The 16,611-nt window shown below is 34.2% G+C and overlaps 1 protein-coding gene across 1 annotated transcript in view; it reads left to right on the forward strand.

Annotated features, from left to right (window-relative positions):
- The window catches only part of LOC131851083 (glycerol kinase), a 35,162-nt gene extending 19,337 nt beyond the window's left edge, over window positions 1–15,825 (forward strand). The window contains exons 4-8 of the mRNA XM_059201515.1: window positions 402–553; window positions 3,552–3,800; window positions 9,911–10,080; window positions 12,500–12,635; window positions 14,434–15,825. Coding sequence (XP_059057498.1) covers window positions 402–553; window positions 3,552–3,800; window positions 9,911–10,080; window positions 12,500–12,635; window positions 14,434–14,706 — 980 coding nt within the window. The 3' untranslated portion in view covers window positions 14,707–15,825. The remainder of the gene's footprint in view (window positions 1–401; window positions 554–3,551; window positions 3,801–9,910; window positions 10,081–12,499; window positions 12,636–14,433) is intronic.
- The last annotated feature ends 786 nt before the right edge of the window (window positions 15,826–16,611 follow it).

The raw sequence follows: 16,611 nt of genomic DNA on the forward strand, positions 1-16,611 counted from the left end.
GCACTCGTAATTCTAACTTGACATATATAATAATAAAAGTCTGTAATAGACTTACACGAATAAATATATTTTGATTTGATTTGATTACTTATTGATACATTTATTGATCAGTTGTCTAGTAATCTAGTAAAAAATGTATCTACTCTAATATTGGAAATGTATTTACATAGATACATTTTTTTTTGTCAATAATAATAAACATAATATACCTAGAAAACACCCAGAGCGATACAAACAATCATACATGAATACAAATCTTCGTGCCATACAAGGAATCGAACCCGCGACCGTACTAATGCAGTGTGCTAAACCGCTAGACCACCGAGGCAGTCGATGAATAATATAGTTGTAACAGCAAAATGTAGATATATAATGAAACATTCCATTATTTTTTATTCAAGGTGGACCAAATGGAGGAAAACACGTGACTGATGTAACAAACGCGTCCCGCACCATGTTAATGAACATAGAAAACTTAGAGTGGGACCCGTTGTTGCTAAAATTCTTCGAAGTGCCAAAGTCTGTGTTGCCAACTATAAAATCTAGCTCTGAGGTAAGGTTTTAATTAAGACACATCACACAGCGCCATCTAGTCCCTTGCTAAGCAGAGCTTCTATTATGCGTACTATATAACTGACTAGCTACTCACCCCGCCTTCTCACGGGTGTACATGTATTACATATATAAACCTCTAGAATCACTATCTATTAAAAAAATAAGCTTCAAAATCCGTTGCGTAGTTTTAAAGATTTAAGCATACATAGGGACTGACAGATAGCGACTTCGTTTTATACTATGTAATGATATAAATACATCTAAATATATATAACTCAAAGGTGACTGACAGTGATCTATCAACGCACAGCCCAAACCGCTGGACGGATCGGGCTGAAATTTGGCATGCAGGTAGATGATATGACGTAGGCATCTGCTAAGAAAGGATTTTGATTAATTCTACCCCCAAGGGGATAAAATAGGGCATGAAACTTTGTCAATTTTAAACCGATCGGGCTGAGACTTGGCATGCATAAACTACTATGACGTAGGCATCCCCTAAGAGGGGATTTTGATAAATTCCACCCCTAAGGGGATAAAAGCGAGCGAAGCCGCGACCAAAGGCTAGTATATAGGAAATACTGAGAAGCAATCTTACTTACGAATAGAGTTATTTGTACAGTGCTAGGAATGGTGATGGATATATTCTGTGAATATACAGCAGTATATATAATTTATTCTTGATCTTTTACTTATCAATAAGAACACTAATTTTAAATGATGGATTATAATTTTTATTCCTCAACAAATGTTACATAGTAACGGCCTCGGTGGTCTAGCGAAGGTCGCGGGTTCGATTCCTCGCACGGCACAAACATTTGTATTCATGAGTATGATTGTTTGTATCGGTCTGGGTGTTTTCTATGTATAATACGTATGTATTTACGAAAAAAAATATCTACGTATTTGTATCAGTTGACTAGTACCCATAACACAAGCTTTAGGTGGCTTAGAATAGAATAGAATAGAATAGAAAATCATTTATTCAAATAAACTTACATTGAAGCACTTTTGAATAGTCATTACATTTTTTAATCTACCGCTCGTTCGGAAAGCTGTCTCATCACAAGAAGAACGAGCAAGAAACTTGCGTGTTGCTCTTTTAAATAATTTATTATTACTTTACATTTTTAAGTTTAAGTGTGTGAATACAAACCACCAATTAGCACTAATTCTATTAAATACTCAAATAGAAATAATATTGAATATATAACCAACTGGTTAAACAATTAATAAGAGGAAATCAGTCATAGTGATTAGAGCAGACCAGTCCCTACAAGCAGCACCCGTTCACGAGTATGACGGATGAGCCAGCCATCACTGCGCTCGACCATATTTTAGGGAGCCCAATGACCCGGCCCACCACGCCGCCACAAGTCTGGACATTTTAGTGAGCATGACTACTCAAAACACTAGACTACGTCAAAGCTACTTACAATTGCTATCTGATAGTTATAGTATTCACATTTTACATAAGAATGCATGCGGCAATCAATACAAAAACCGCTACGCTTTCATATTTCTAAAATCAATCACTTAAATCAAGAAAGCAATGAGAAAATTAAATTATAACGTTGTATGCTAATAAACTAGTTATTTACTTGATATGTTGTCGCTGCTTAATTTGGGTCTAGATGGCGCTGTGTGAATTGTCCTGAGATTATTTATTTATTTATAATAAATCGAACCCACGACCTCCCGGAAGTAAGACATATTGAAGAATATCTATAATTGATATTTTTTAAGTAACTGCATGGCAAACATGGTACCAATTACCATCAGAACACGATAGTAGCTCTATTTATCAGCTTTATTTAGTACCCATTTAAAATCATGAACAGCATCACTTTAACTTACCCAACAAGCTATTGACCAATATACAGGAAGCATGAGAATTGTGATTTTGTTTAGCATCTTTAGTTATTTAGGTTATAAAAAGCCAAAGAAAAAAGTTTCGTCGTTCTAGCTTGAACATTACATACAATTTTTGTATTATTTATTTTATTTATTTATTTATAATTGCATATGCATATACATAAATTAACAATACACATTGACTCTATTTAAAGAGTATGGTAATTTCGTAGATGACTCATTCCCAAAATGAAATTTATAATTTATATATATAGATCTGTTGTAGTGTCCACTTAGCTCCTATAGTACGTCTGTTAAAAATTCTTTTACTGTATAGTAAGCTTTGTCGGTCAGTAGTTCTTTAAGTCTTTTTTTAAATAAATTAATTTTATCTTCTTGTTTTATGGTTTCCGGGATTTTATTATATATTACAATGGATCGGTAATACGGACTCGCCCTAAACATTTCTATTTTAGGTTCTGGTAGGGTTGGGTAGGGTCTTTTTATCTATTATTACATTTAAAATTAAAATATGATAAATGCTCATGAACAAATACAGCCATCTCCAATATATAAATAGACAGTAAAATTATTTAGTTTTAACCCAAAAAAAAGGACATAATTTTTACTAACTTTGTGTGTCATATTTATTTACATTTAATCAACAGCTTAAAAAATAAATTACAGACTTTAAAAATGATTATTTAACCTTCCATCTTCCATTTCAACTCCTTACAACCCTTTTTCTCATCAAAAAGTAGTCTAAATGAATGACATAGATTATTAGGATCTAGAGTGTAGACCCAGAGACAGATAGTCTATGTCCACAGATAATCTAGACTTTAGACTATCTGTGTACTAAATTTAATTTAAATCGGTTCAGTAGTTTTGGTTTCAACGGACGACAGAAAGACAGAGTTACCTGCATTTATAACATTAGTATAAATAACTTTGTGCTGATAGTTTTAATAAAATAAATATATCATAAATTATCGTATTAAAATCCCAATTTTTTGCGATACGTTTTCACAATAACATTTCTTAATCTACCACAATATATTGTTTTTCTTATTAATTGTGATAAATTATGTATTAAAGATAAGAAAACACACCAATTAAAACTGTTATTTGTTTACTTTCAGATCTACGGTTTCATATCGGATGGCCCACTGAAGGGAAAACCCATATCCGGCTGTTTAGGAGATCAGCAGGCAGCGTTAGTCGGACAAATGTGCCTGCAGAAAGGGCAGGCTAAAGCTACATACGGAACTGGTTGTTTTGTTCTATACAATACGGGCGATATTCGCGTGAATTCCAGTCGAGGATTACTGACTACAGTTGCCTATCAGTTGGGTAGCAAAAATCCTCCATACTATGCCTTAGAAGGATCGGTATGTTTGTTTTTTAATTTATAGTAACTAATATATGTATATACTAGCTGACGTTGTTGGATCATATAAATAAAAAACACTGTTAAAAATAATATTGATGGTTGACGTGTGAAAATTTGGGGTTGTATATATTTTAAATGCCATATTATAAAATTAAAAATATTGTTAAAAAAAAGTGCTATGGGTGGAGGATAACCCTAAACTTGGGGGTATGAAAAATAGTAGTCTATTCTTAGATGTACTGAATAAGCATATAAATTTTCATAAAAATCTGTCAACCCGTTTCGGAGGAGTACGGCAACTAACATTGTGTCACGAGAATTTTATATATAAGATATATATCGTTGACCGTCAGATGGGCCGTATGCTTATTTCCCACCATCATGCTATAAGAATATAATAAAAATATTTCAAGACAATTCACACAGCTCCATCTACTTCCAAGCTACGCAGAGCTTGTGTTATGACAACTGATATAAATAAATAAACAATTTTTTCAAATATATACATAATAAATAAATAAACAATCCTGGACAATTAACAGCGCCATCTAGTCCCACGGTAAGCAGAGCTTGTGTTAAGGGTACTAGACTACTCATACAGATACATAGATATTTTTTTGTACATATGTACATAATATACATAGAAAAACACAGATACAAACAATCAGACACATGAATACAAATGTTTGCACAGTGCGTGGAATCGAACCCGCGACCATCGGAAGTAAAGCGGTCTAAACCGCTAAACTACCGAGCCCATCAAAATATATAACATATAATATACCCAGAACGATACAGTTACGCAACATATGATTATTTTATTACCCAGAATTAGGTTGACGTGATCATGAAATGGGTGTGTAAACGTATATACTAACACTAGCGAACCGTCCCGGCTTCGCACGGGTGCAATATATGCTGATAGTAAATATTACAGAATACCTACCTACTACAGAATGTTCTTAGAAACAATGTGTTGGCGACCGGCCGCCGCACCCTCTTTTGATAATTTTTATTATATTTAAATCTACATTTTTAGAACAGTTCTTATACGTCATGTTTTTTGATACATTACAATTATTCTTTCACTGTCCTTTTGATAGCTCTCAACTGCACATTTATATATTATACTAGCTTCTGCCCGTGGATTCGTTCGCGTTAATTTATCCCCTTAGGGGTGGAATTTATCAAAATCCTTTCTTAGGATATGCCTACGTCATAGTAGTTTTATGCATGCAAAGTCTCAGCCCAATCGGTTTAAAATTGACAGTCTCATATAAAATTTCATCCCCTATTTTATCCCTTTGGGGGTAGAATTAATCAAAATCCTTTCTTAGCGGATGCCTACGTCATAACTGCATGCCATATTTCAGCCCGATCCGTCCAGTGGTTTGGGGTGTGCGTTGATAGATCACTACGTCAGTCACCTTTGAGTTATATATATTATTATAAATTACAAATAAACTACGTGTTTTCATGATTTAGACACCAGTCCATCGATCCATTGCATATTGTTTACAGCTTTTTTGTCACACACAGTACAAACATGTTTTGTTTTGCGCCCCCGGAATTTAACATTTTAAATCTATAATATCATTTACAGCATCATTTAAGTTATTAAATGCTGTAAAGGGCCATATAGATCTATATTAAATGAACAAAGTATTTAAGTTACTTAATTGGATAAAAATTTATGCTGTATTGTTTAAAATGACTTCGTAAATAAGCTATTTTTGTCCGTAAAATGTACAGGATAAAAAATGATTATTGTGAGTTATCCTTAAGAGGTAGACATATACCATCGCAGACTTTTTTGTGGACCTTTAGAAGGTGTACAATACTGTAGTACATTATTTTGATTTATCTCAAGGGGTTCAGACAGCGTTTGCGATGTAAAAACTTGTTTATTTACTACATCACTCTCCTCTCTAAATTTATCAGAGTTTCTCTACAATATAAATCATGTATTATACATATAAACCTTCCTCTTAAATCTCTCTATCTGTTTAAAAACCACTTCAAAATCCGTTGCGTAGTTTTAAAGATTTATGTATACCTACATAGGGACAGACAGCGACAGCGAATTTGTTTTATACTATGTAATAATGGTAAGCATTATTCATCTACAATATAGATATGATACGATTAGTCGAAAACCCTATTAAATAATATGTTTATTAAAAGGGTTATACACGTATATGGGTTTTTCATCAACGCTAAAACTAACTAATACAACATAAATATTATAATAAAATTAAAAAGTCGTAAGGTGTTTGTTAAAATAATTACTATAGAATGATGTAGATTAAGTTACATTTTATTAGTGAGGGGCACCTATTTAAACCCTCAAATTCCATTGCGTAGTTTTAAAGATTTAAGTATATATAGAGACGGACAGACAGCGACAGCGACTTTGTTTTATACTATGTACTTAGTGATTACACGTAGATAAACACATTCTGTAATGTAAGTGATAATAATTTTATAGCACCAACTATAATCAGTCAACGTTTAAGTAATAATAGTTGTTTTATAGCGAAGACATTATCTTATTATGAAATAAGTAGAAATGTTTTTGTATTATTCGACACTATAATAACTAGGTATTAGGTAGGTACTAATAGGTATTGTGGCAGGCAGATAAGAAAACAAAATAACTGTAAAAATTATTTATTTATTAAATTAATCTATACATCTATGCATATAAATAAAATCGGAGTGTCTGTTTGTAATATTGTAATAACAGTTTTATACTACATGCATATGAATATAAATATGGTATATAGACCAAAATAACATTTTTTACAAGTTTTGTCTGTCTGTCTGTTTGTTCCGGGTAATCTCTGAAATGGCTGGATCGATTTTCACGGGACTTTTTTTGGCAGGTAGCTGATGTAATAGAGATTAACTTAGGCTACTTTTATTTTAGAGAAATAAAGTTAAATTCCACGCGGACGAAGTCGCGGGAACAGCTAGTATACTATAAACACAAAAATCTTCACTAATTTCCAAAAAACAGCAATATGCACAACGTACAAGATCAGTTACAAGATTTAAAAACAAACTTGCTGTTCCTAGTATCGTTCAGGAAAAGTCAATGGCTCTTTTATGGGAATGGGTATAAAAATTTACAATAAGATACCAAAGTATATATCGGAATTACCCTTAAATAAATTAAAAACATGTGTTAAATGATTTTTACTGAGCAAAGCCTATTACTCATTACACGGTTACTTGAATGACGAGGGTACATTGCAATAGTTGTTCATGCATAGGAATTTCATTTAATGTTACACATAGACACCTATATAAATATACATTGTAAATAAACTGACGTAAAAATAAAAATAATTCAATATAGTTTCTTGCCAGTTCCGCTCAATTGGATCTATATACTGAACTGGACGGTAGGGAACAAATTATTATATAAAAAATTTGACATTCATTAGCGGCTAAAATGATATATATAAAACTCTAATGCCGACAAACAAACAAATCATACTCACGAAAAATATTTCTAGTTTGTACCGTGCGAGGAATCGAACCCGCGACCATCGGAAGTAAGGCGGTGTGCCAAACCACCACCGAGACCGTACATACTCCTACTAAGTTTCTTAGTTACAATTACTTACAATGCTCTTTAACCCTGCATTTTATTACATATAGCGGTTATCTATTGTGGGGCAGCTGTATAGATAACGTACTTGATATAGCTGTATAGATTGATCTCGGTGGTTCAGCGGTTTATACCGCTTTAGTCCCGATGATTACGGGTTCGATTCCTCGCACGGTACAAACTAGAAATATTTTTCGTGAGTATGATTTGTTTGTTTGTCGTCATTGGTGTTTTCTATATATCATTGTATATATCATTTTAGCCGCTTAAGAATGTAAATTTTTTTATATCATAATTTTTTCCCTACCGTCCAGTTCAGTATATGGATCCAATTGAGGAGTACAACGTTATTCATGATTACTGGAATGATACACCCGCCTGCGTTAACGGTTTACGCTGGCGGGGCACTAATGGAGAATGATAAGGTGAGCATCAGGTCAGTGAGGTCATCGTGACAAATTGACCCGAAATTTATCATGATGGTTTCAGCAAGAGCCGCGTGGAGATCAACCTTACATGGTGACGTTGATAGTAATGTGGTTATTAATCCGGATTACTGGGGGAAAAGGAGATTGTTAGTAATGTGGACTGATGATCTTATTGCTAGCAAAGCTCTTCTTTCAAAGCTACCATCCTTCGGGTCGCCAGCTTTCTCGCTGATCGGAGCATCAAGGTCGTTGTCGATGGTGCTTGCTCCGACCACCACCCGACACTCTGTGAATGCTGGTGTTCCACAAGGCTGTGTACTGTCTCCGACTGTTCCTTCTGCATATCAATGACATGTTACAAGTCAACAACATTCATTGCTATGCGGATGACAGTACCGGAGATGCCTTGTACAGCGGCCATGCTAATATGTCGCAGGCAAAAGTTATAGAGTACCGGAACAAACTTGTGTCCGTAATCGAAACTTCACTCCATCAAGTTTCGGTTTGGGGTCAGGAAAATTGTGTTCAATTCAACCCCAAGAAGACACAAGTTTGCGCGTTTACCGCTAAAAAGAATCCATTTATCGTATCTCCTCAGTTTCATGACACTCTCCCTGATGTGAAGCCAAATCTTGAAGTCCTTGGCGTTGATATATCCAGTGACGTTCAGTTTTGCGGTCATTTGGAGGACAAGGCTAAAATAGCCTCAAAAAAGCTTGGTGTGCTCAGTAGAGTGGGACGGTATTTCGCGGCAGCCCATCGCTTGCAATTATACAAGGCGCAGATCCGGCCGCACATGGAATACTGTTCTCATCTCTGTGCGGGAGCACCACAATACCAGCTACTTCCATTTGACCGCATTCAAAACCGAGCAGCCAGAATCCTTGGTAATCAACGTCTATGTGACAGAGTCGACCCATTGGCTTTGCGGCGTGATATTGCATATCTGTGCATTTTCTACCGCATATATCACGGGGAGTGTTCTGAGGAATTGTTCGGATTAATACCAGCTGCTAAGTTTCACCACCGTACCACCCGCCAGAAACTGAAATACCATCCTGATCATCTGGATGAATGGAGGTCTTCCACAGTGCGGTTTTCTAGAAACTTTTTGCCTCGCACAACCACATTGTAGAATCACCTTCCAGCAATGATATTTCCGAACCGATACGATATTGAAACCTTCATGAAAAGAGCTTATTTCTTTTTAAAAAGCCGCAAACGTACTTGCAATTCCCCTGGTGTTGCGGGTGCTCATGGGCGGCGGTAATCACTTACCATCAGGTGAGCCGCACACTCGTTTGTCCCCTGTGTTATAGAAAAAAAAAAGCAAAGTATCATATCAAGTTGAACTCCACGCGGTTCCCCCCCCTTACTGTCATAGTGCTCGGTGCACCGTGCTTTCACGATAATGATGGTTATGAAATAGTATTTTGGAAATTGTTCTTGTTTTTACTGATGACCGCACGTACCCCTTCCTGCAACATCACGTACCCCTGGGGGCACGCGTACCACTAATTGGGAAACATCGATCTAAAGTATAAGCGTGCGAAACTTTAGACTAATCCGTTTGCTCAATTTTCCCAAAAAGGGGAACAAAGTTTTTGCTTAAATCTATATATACAGGCATCCATAGGCTACGGTAAACGATTTATCATCAGATGGGCCGTATGGTTGACAAATAAATCATTAAATGTATGAGACACTAATGAGGTACAAATAAAAATCATTGTTAAATTATAATATTTACGTAATCTTTACATCTATACATATAAATTAAATTGGAATGTCTGTTTGTAATATTGAAATAACAGTTTTTTTATATATGCATATGAATATTAATACGGCACATACCAAAATAACATTTTTGACAATTTTTGTCTGTCTGTCGGTTTATTCCGGCTAATCTCTGAAATGGCTTGAATGACCGATTGTGACGGGACTTTTTTTGGCAGATAGCTGATGTAATAATAACTTAGGCTACTTTTATTTTAGAAAAACGAAGTTAAATTCGACTTAGTCGCGGGTACAGCTAGTTATTAATATAATGATTTCTGTTATTAGGTGGCAATAGCTGGGGCAGCGTTAGGCTGGCTGAGGGATAACCTAGGACTTTTGGAGAACGCGAAGGACTCCCAAGTGCTCGCTGAAACAGCGACAGACAACGGTAGTGTTGTATTTGTACCAGCCTTCAGTGGACTATATGCACCATATTGGAGACAAGATGCACGCGGGTCAGTAAACATATATATACTACATACATACATATATATATATATATATATATACACAACATATACAACAACAACACAACATACACAACATATTGCGTAATTATAACGACAAACATGTAAATATTTATTTATTTATTCTTTTGCACACAAAAATGGCGGACATATATATGGAGTACTTAATGCCTGATGGCATTCTCTACCAGTCAACAGTCGCGTTGATCAGATATAATAAATAATAATAATAATATCAGGACAATTCACATAGGGCCATCTAGATCCAAGTTAAGCTAGCTAAAGCTTGTGTTATGGGTACTAGATAACTGATACATATACATAGATATATATTTTGTCGTAAATACATAAATATTATACATAGAAAATACCCAGACCGATACAAACAATCATACTCATGAATACAAATATTTGTACCGTGTGAGGAATCGAACCCGCGACCATCGGAAGTAAGGCGGTGTGCTAAACCGCTAGACCACCGAGGCCATTCTCGTGTCACAATGTTAGTTACCATACTCCTCTGAAACGGCGTGACCGATTTTTATGAAACGTTATATGCATATTCAGTAGGACTGAGAATCGGCTACTATCTATTTTTATACCCCTAAGTGATAAGGATTGTACACCCCTAACATTATTTTTTATTTAGTAGGCAATTTTTTTTATTATGTGTCTGTAAAAAATACATACAACCCTAAATTTTCACCCTTCTATCACAAACCCCTATTTTTTATAGCGTTATTAATTTGTATGGCAAATCAATGTTTGCCGGGACGGCTAGTTGATATATAAAGTTATTGATATTGATTTGGTAGCAATGGTGTTATCATCATCTGCTTCATCCTTATCCCATTTATTTGTGGTCGGTTTAATATGTTTTTCTCTTCCAGAGTAAGTTTTTTTTTCTACCTCACTTCTTTTAACACTCATTGCTCGAGATGGGCGCAAATATCTGCAACACACTTTTTATAAACTAATGTATTTGTTTACGTTTAACATGAAATTAACTTTTGAATAGTCTACATATTTTTTTTAATCTATCGCTCATTCGGAAAGCTGTCTCATCACAAGAAGAACGAGCAAGAAACTTGAGTGTTGAATTGTGCTAATTGGTAGTTTGTATTCACACACTTCAACTTAAAATGTAAATTAACAATAAAATTATTTAAAAGAGCATTTTAAATAATTTTTCACAATTCAATTAAATACTCAAATAGAAAAAAAATATATACAACCAACTGGTTAAACAACTAAATAAGAGGAAATCAGTCATAGTGATTAGAGCAGACCAGTCCCTACAAGCAGCACCCGTTCACGAGTATGACGGATGAGCCAGCCACTGCGCTCGACCATATTTTAGGGAGCCCAATGACCCGGCCCACCACGCCAACACATGTCTGGACATTTTAGTGAGCATGACTACTCAAGACACTAGACACGTCATAAGTCGTCACTACGTAAGTTAGGCAGTAAAGCACCAAGCCACGATGCTCTCAACGTCATAATGAGTGATACTTTTTTTATAAGCCATAACTAATTGACCTTTGTGATAAAATGTCAATTAGTTATGGCATGGAAACAAGATCAATAACTCTACGTTATTACGTAAATTTATTCTAGCTATACATGCGACTTCATCCGCGTGGATTCTTGATTTAATTTTCTAATATAAAAGTAGCCTAAGTTACTTCTTATTACATCAGCTACCTGCCAAAAAAAGTCGCGTCAAAATCGGACCAGCCATCAGAGATTAGCCGGAACAAACAGACAGACAAGCAGACAGTTATTACAATTTTAATAAATGTTATTTTGGTGTATGTATCGTATTTACATTCATATGCATGTAGTAAAAAACGGTTATTTCAATATTACAAACAGACATTCCAATTTTATTTATATGTATAGATTAATAGATTACGTAAATATTATAATTTAACAGTGATTTTTATTTGTACCTCATTAGTGTCTCATACATTTAATGATTTTTTTGTCAACCATACGGCCCATCTGATGATAAATGGTTTACCGTAGCCTATGGATGCCTAAAACATTAAAGGGGCCACGTGCGCGTTGTAGTCCCTTAAGAAACCTCAAAAACCCTCCTTGTTCATATATCGATAAGGTTACTTTTGTATGCTCTTGAAACTTAGCATCATCAAGCATTGAAAAAAAGAAAGATTAAAAGAAATTACTGTGACTATTCAAAAGTTTATTTAAATAAAGAATTCTTTATTCTACTCTATTCTAAAGGTACATTTAAGTTTCGAATGGTCTTGAAACTTTTGGCATCATGAAGCATTAAATATAAAGAAAGATTAAAAGAAATTACTGTGTTTATCCAAAAGTTTATTTGAATAAAGAATTCTTTATTCTATTCTATTCTAAAGGTACATATTTGATTTTACAGAGTAATCTGTGGGATCACAGAAGACACAAATTCAAATCACATAATAAAAGCAGCTCTGGAAGCTGTGTGCTATCAGGTACGGGATATTCTGGATGCAATGAACGAGGACTGCGGTATTCCTTTGCAACTGTTGAAGGTCAGTATTTAGTTTATATTAGTTAATATTAATTATTTTAGAAAGAAAGTAAGGAAACGCGTTTATTTGATATAGAAAGGAAGGAAAGTAAAAGGAAGATACGTTTGTTCGATACCCATATGCAAGAATGAAAATAGGAATAAGTCTAATAATAAAATCTTATTGATATTATAAACTCGAAAGTTTGTAAGTATGGATGGATGTTTGTTAGTCTTTCACGCAAAAACTACTATACAGATTTTGATGAAACCTTACAGTAATATAGTTTATATATCAGAATAGCTAGGCTATAATTTGCGGGTGAAACCGCAAACCGCAGCTAATATAATGTAATAATAATTTCTGGACAATTCACACACCGCCATCTAGTCCCAAGCTATGCACAGCTTGTGTTATGGGTACTAGACAATACATACTTTTTGTATGTATAGTAAACATCCAGAACGATACAAACAATCATATTCATGAATACCAATGTTTGCACCGTGAAAATCGAACCCGCGGCTATCGGAAGTAAAGCGATGTGCTAAACCACAAGACCACCGAGGTCGTCAAAAATTTGACTTATCATCATCATCTGCTTCTTCCTTATCCCATTTATTTGTGTCGGCGTAATGTTTTTCTCTTCCGTTCATCTCAGTTTGTAGTCATAACGTTATGTACTTCCTTTCTTAACATGGTATCTTTCACACAATCCTTCATCCCTTTTTTGTCTTATAACCATCCACATTCATATGTAACACCAAAAACATTACTATTAATGTACAGTCGCTGCGTGTGCGTATACGACCCGGTATTTGCTTTTTGCAAACTTTACAGTAGAAAGAAAAAACTTAATATCTCAGCTTTTTCAATTCTTATTACCGACTTAACAGTTAGTTATTCACAGCTTCCTTTATTGGTAAATAACGTAAATTTACTTATAGTTGACTTTGATATTATGGAAAGTCATATACGCGGGTTTGTTTTGATTAATTACAAAACAAGTACACTTATTGAAAGTTGTGAAATAAAACAATTTTGTAAAAGGTTGTATTTATTATTAGAAAAATCAGATACAAAATAATATAATTTAACAAAAATATGAGGTATAGTTTATTGAAATTGTTTATATTACATATTCATAATTTTAAATACAGATATTATAAAAGCGTTGAAACTTCTTATGCAATGGATCACATTCAAATTCAAATTTAAAAATCATTTATGTATGTAGGACATTTTAGCCGCTTATGACCGTCAAATTTTTACATTATAATTTTATTTTTTTCCCTACCGTCCAGTTCGGTATATAGATCTAATTGAGAAGAACTGGCAAGAAACTCAATTGAAATACTTTTTTTTAAAAGCCAGTTTATATACAATGTATATTTATCTATGTCTATGTCTAACATTAAATGAAAATCCAGTGCATGAACAACTATTGCCATGCACGCTCGTCATTCAAGTAATCGTTTAGTGCGTAATAGGCTTTGCTCAGTAAATATGATTTAACAGATGTTTTGAATTTATTTAAGGGCAATTCCAACATACGTAAATTTTTATACCTATTCCCATAAAAGACCTATTAACTTTTTCTAAACGATACTTGGGGACAGCAAGTTTGTCTTTAAATCTAGTATTAATATTATGAATGTTTGGGAAACTACTCTGCTACCAAAATGGTACTAGGTAAGGGAGGGGAATCAACTGCGCGGGAACAGAACTAACGGGCTCTAATATAATAATCTGTGCTTTGATCAAAATAATGATCTGAAATAAAAAAATCATTTAATAATTGTAATCTATTCAATTTCAGGTCGACGGTGGTATGACATCCAATAATTTGGTAATGCAGATGCAAGCAGATTTAATCGGAATAAACGTTATAAAGGCTGGATTCACTGAGAGTACGGCGCTTGGAGCAGCTTTAGTTGCTTACTGGGGAGCGGACAAGACTACACAAGTGGCTCCTATACCGATGACATCTGGAGCTACCTACGCTCCACAAATTAGTGATGACGAGCGAGATATGAGATACAAACAATGGAAAATGGCCGTTGATAGGTCCCTGGGGTGGGATCAGAATTGAAATTGTTTTGTGCCTAACTGAAACGTATTCTAAATTATGGCAACGAAGGGTCATATATTTCCACTTAGACTTACTTCTATATTCAAATTCAAAATATCTTTATTCATGTAGGTATATTACAGACTCTTTTGATATGTTAAATCTACCGTCATGTGTCAGTTAGGAATGATTCGAGATGAGAAGAACTAACAAGAAACTAAGCTTGTTATCGTTTCAAATAAATGTTGTGCATGTCTACAATAATACAGATTCATTTTAAATTCAAATTTGAGAGAATAGAGTCACTATCTTACATTCTTCTATTCGTGCATCTGGATTAGAGGTTCCTAATGGACTGACCTCAAACATTTGGACGTCATTTGCATTATAAGACTAGAGGATTTTAACGGAATTATCGTGGCTATAGATTTTTTTATGTCAATGTATATATATAACAATATACGGTGACGGTAGGTATTCTTAAAAAAAAAACAAATAATTCTGAGGCGATGATTTTGGGAAAAGTAGAGATAGAAAAGTGGTAACAATGTTAATAACACAGGGGTGTAAGGCAGGAGGGTAGCAAGTCAATTATTAGACCTTGCCAAGAGGTAATGTATATTATATAATAATAATTCTCAGAACAATTCACACAGCGCCATCTAATACTAAGCTAAGCAAAGCTTGTGTTATGGGTACTAGACAACTGAAGTAAATACTTAGACACATTTTTGTTTGTAAATGTATAATATACATAGATAAAATCCAAATATTGCAAACAATCATGAATAGAAATGTTTCTGCCGTGCAAGGAATCGAACCCGCAACCATCGCAGGTTAGGTTAGGTTCAACCGCTAGACTACCGAAACAGTCTTTATATGTTGTGTCATTGACATCGGCGACTGCCTTCCTTCCTTATTACCACTCTGCCTAGATAGGAACATAGACACGTAAATGAAAAATCTAACAAATAGTAATAAAGTTAGTGCCTTTTTTATAACATTAGCTCGGTGACTAGTCGATTACCAGATTTGTTGTAAATCGTGACATATCTGAGTATTTTAATTAAAATTATATAATTACCAACTGAATTATAAAAGGCGTTCAAATGAAGATATTACCATTTTTCTTAATAATGTAAGTCTAAATCTTACCCATTAGTAATTGTCCCCTATACAATTCATCCCCACACGCTGGAATCTAAGTGGTCTCGGACAGTGTGGTTTCAGATGAGCTTCCTCTCGGGTACACTGATTGTGAAATGAACTACCTGCCGAGGTTTTCTCGAGAGACTACAGCATGGGGTAACCGTTTACCATCAGATGGGCCGTATGCTTGTTTGCCACCTACGTGGTATAAAATAAATGCTGTAGGCACTGCATAGTATTGGTACAAATCGCCCTAGTTATGCTATATAAAAAATATTCAAATCAATTCAAAATACACGTTGTTTTGCCATGTAAATTAAACTTTCCGATATTTATGAATATCGGGTAGATCTGAGAATATTTATTTTTCACACCCCTCAATAATGATGCTTACTCACTTCTAAAGATATTTATTTCTTTTTGTGACACCATTTTTTAAACCCAAATATTTTCTCTCTTATACCATCAACCTTTATTTTTAATAGCGATATTAATTTATATAGCAAAACAATTTTGCCATTCTTCATTTTTACGATTGAGGGCGTTTACACAACTGATTATTATTTTACGAAATTATTCCTAATTAATTGGTAAGTTTAATTTGAGGACCATAAAATATGCTTATATATTAATTATTTAAAATATGTTCACATCTATTGATTTTTTAAAATGTTTATTCGATTGTGGAATTCATATTAATTGAATGTGGCCTTTATTGTTTTGTCATAAGTATATAATAATTACTAATATTATCCCATATTGGACATTGTTATATAA

Source organism: Achroia grisella, unplaced genomic scaffold (assembly GCF_030625045.1).
Source record: "Achroia grisella isolate CSIRO2021 unplaced genomic scaffold, CSIRO_AGI_Agris_v1 utg1173, whole genome shotgun sequence".
NCBI lineage: Eukaryota > Metazoa > Arthropoda > Insecta > Lepidoptera > Pyralidae > Achroia > Achroia grisella.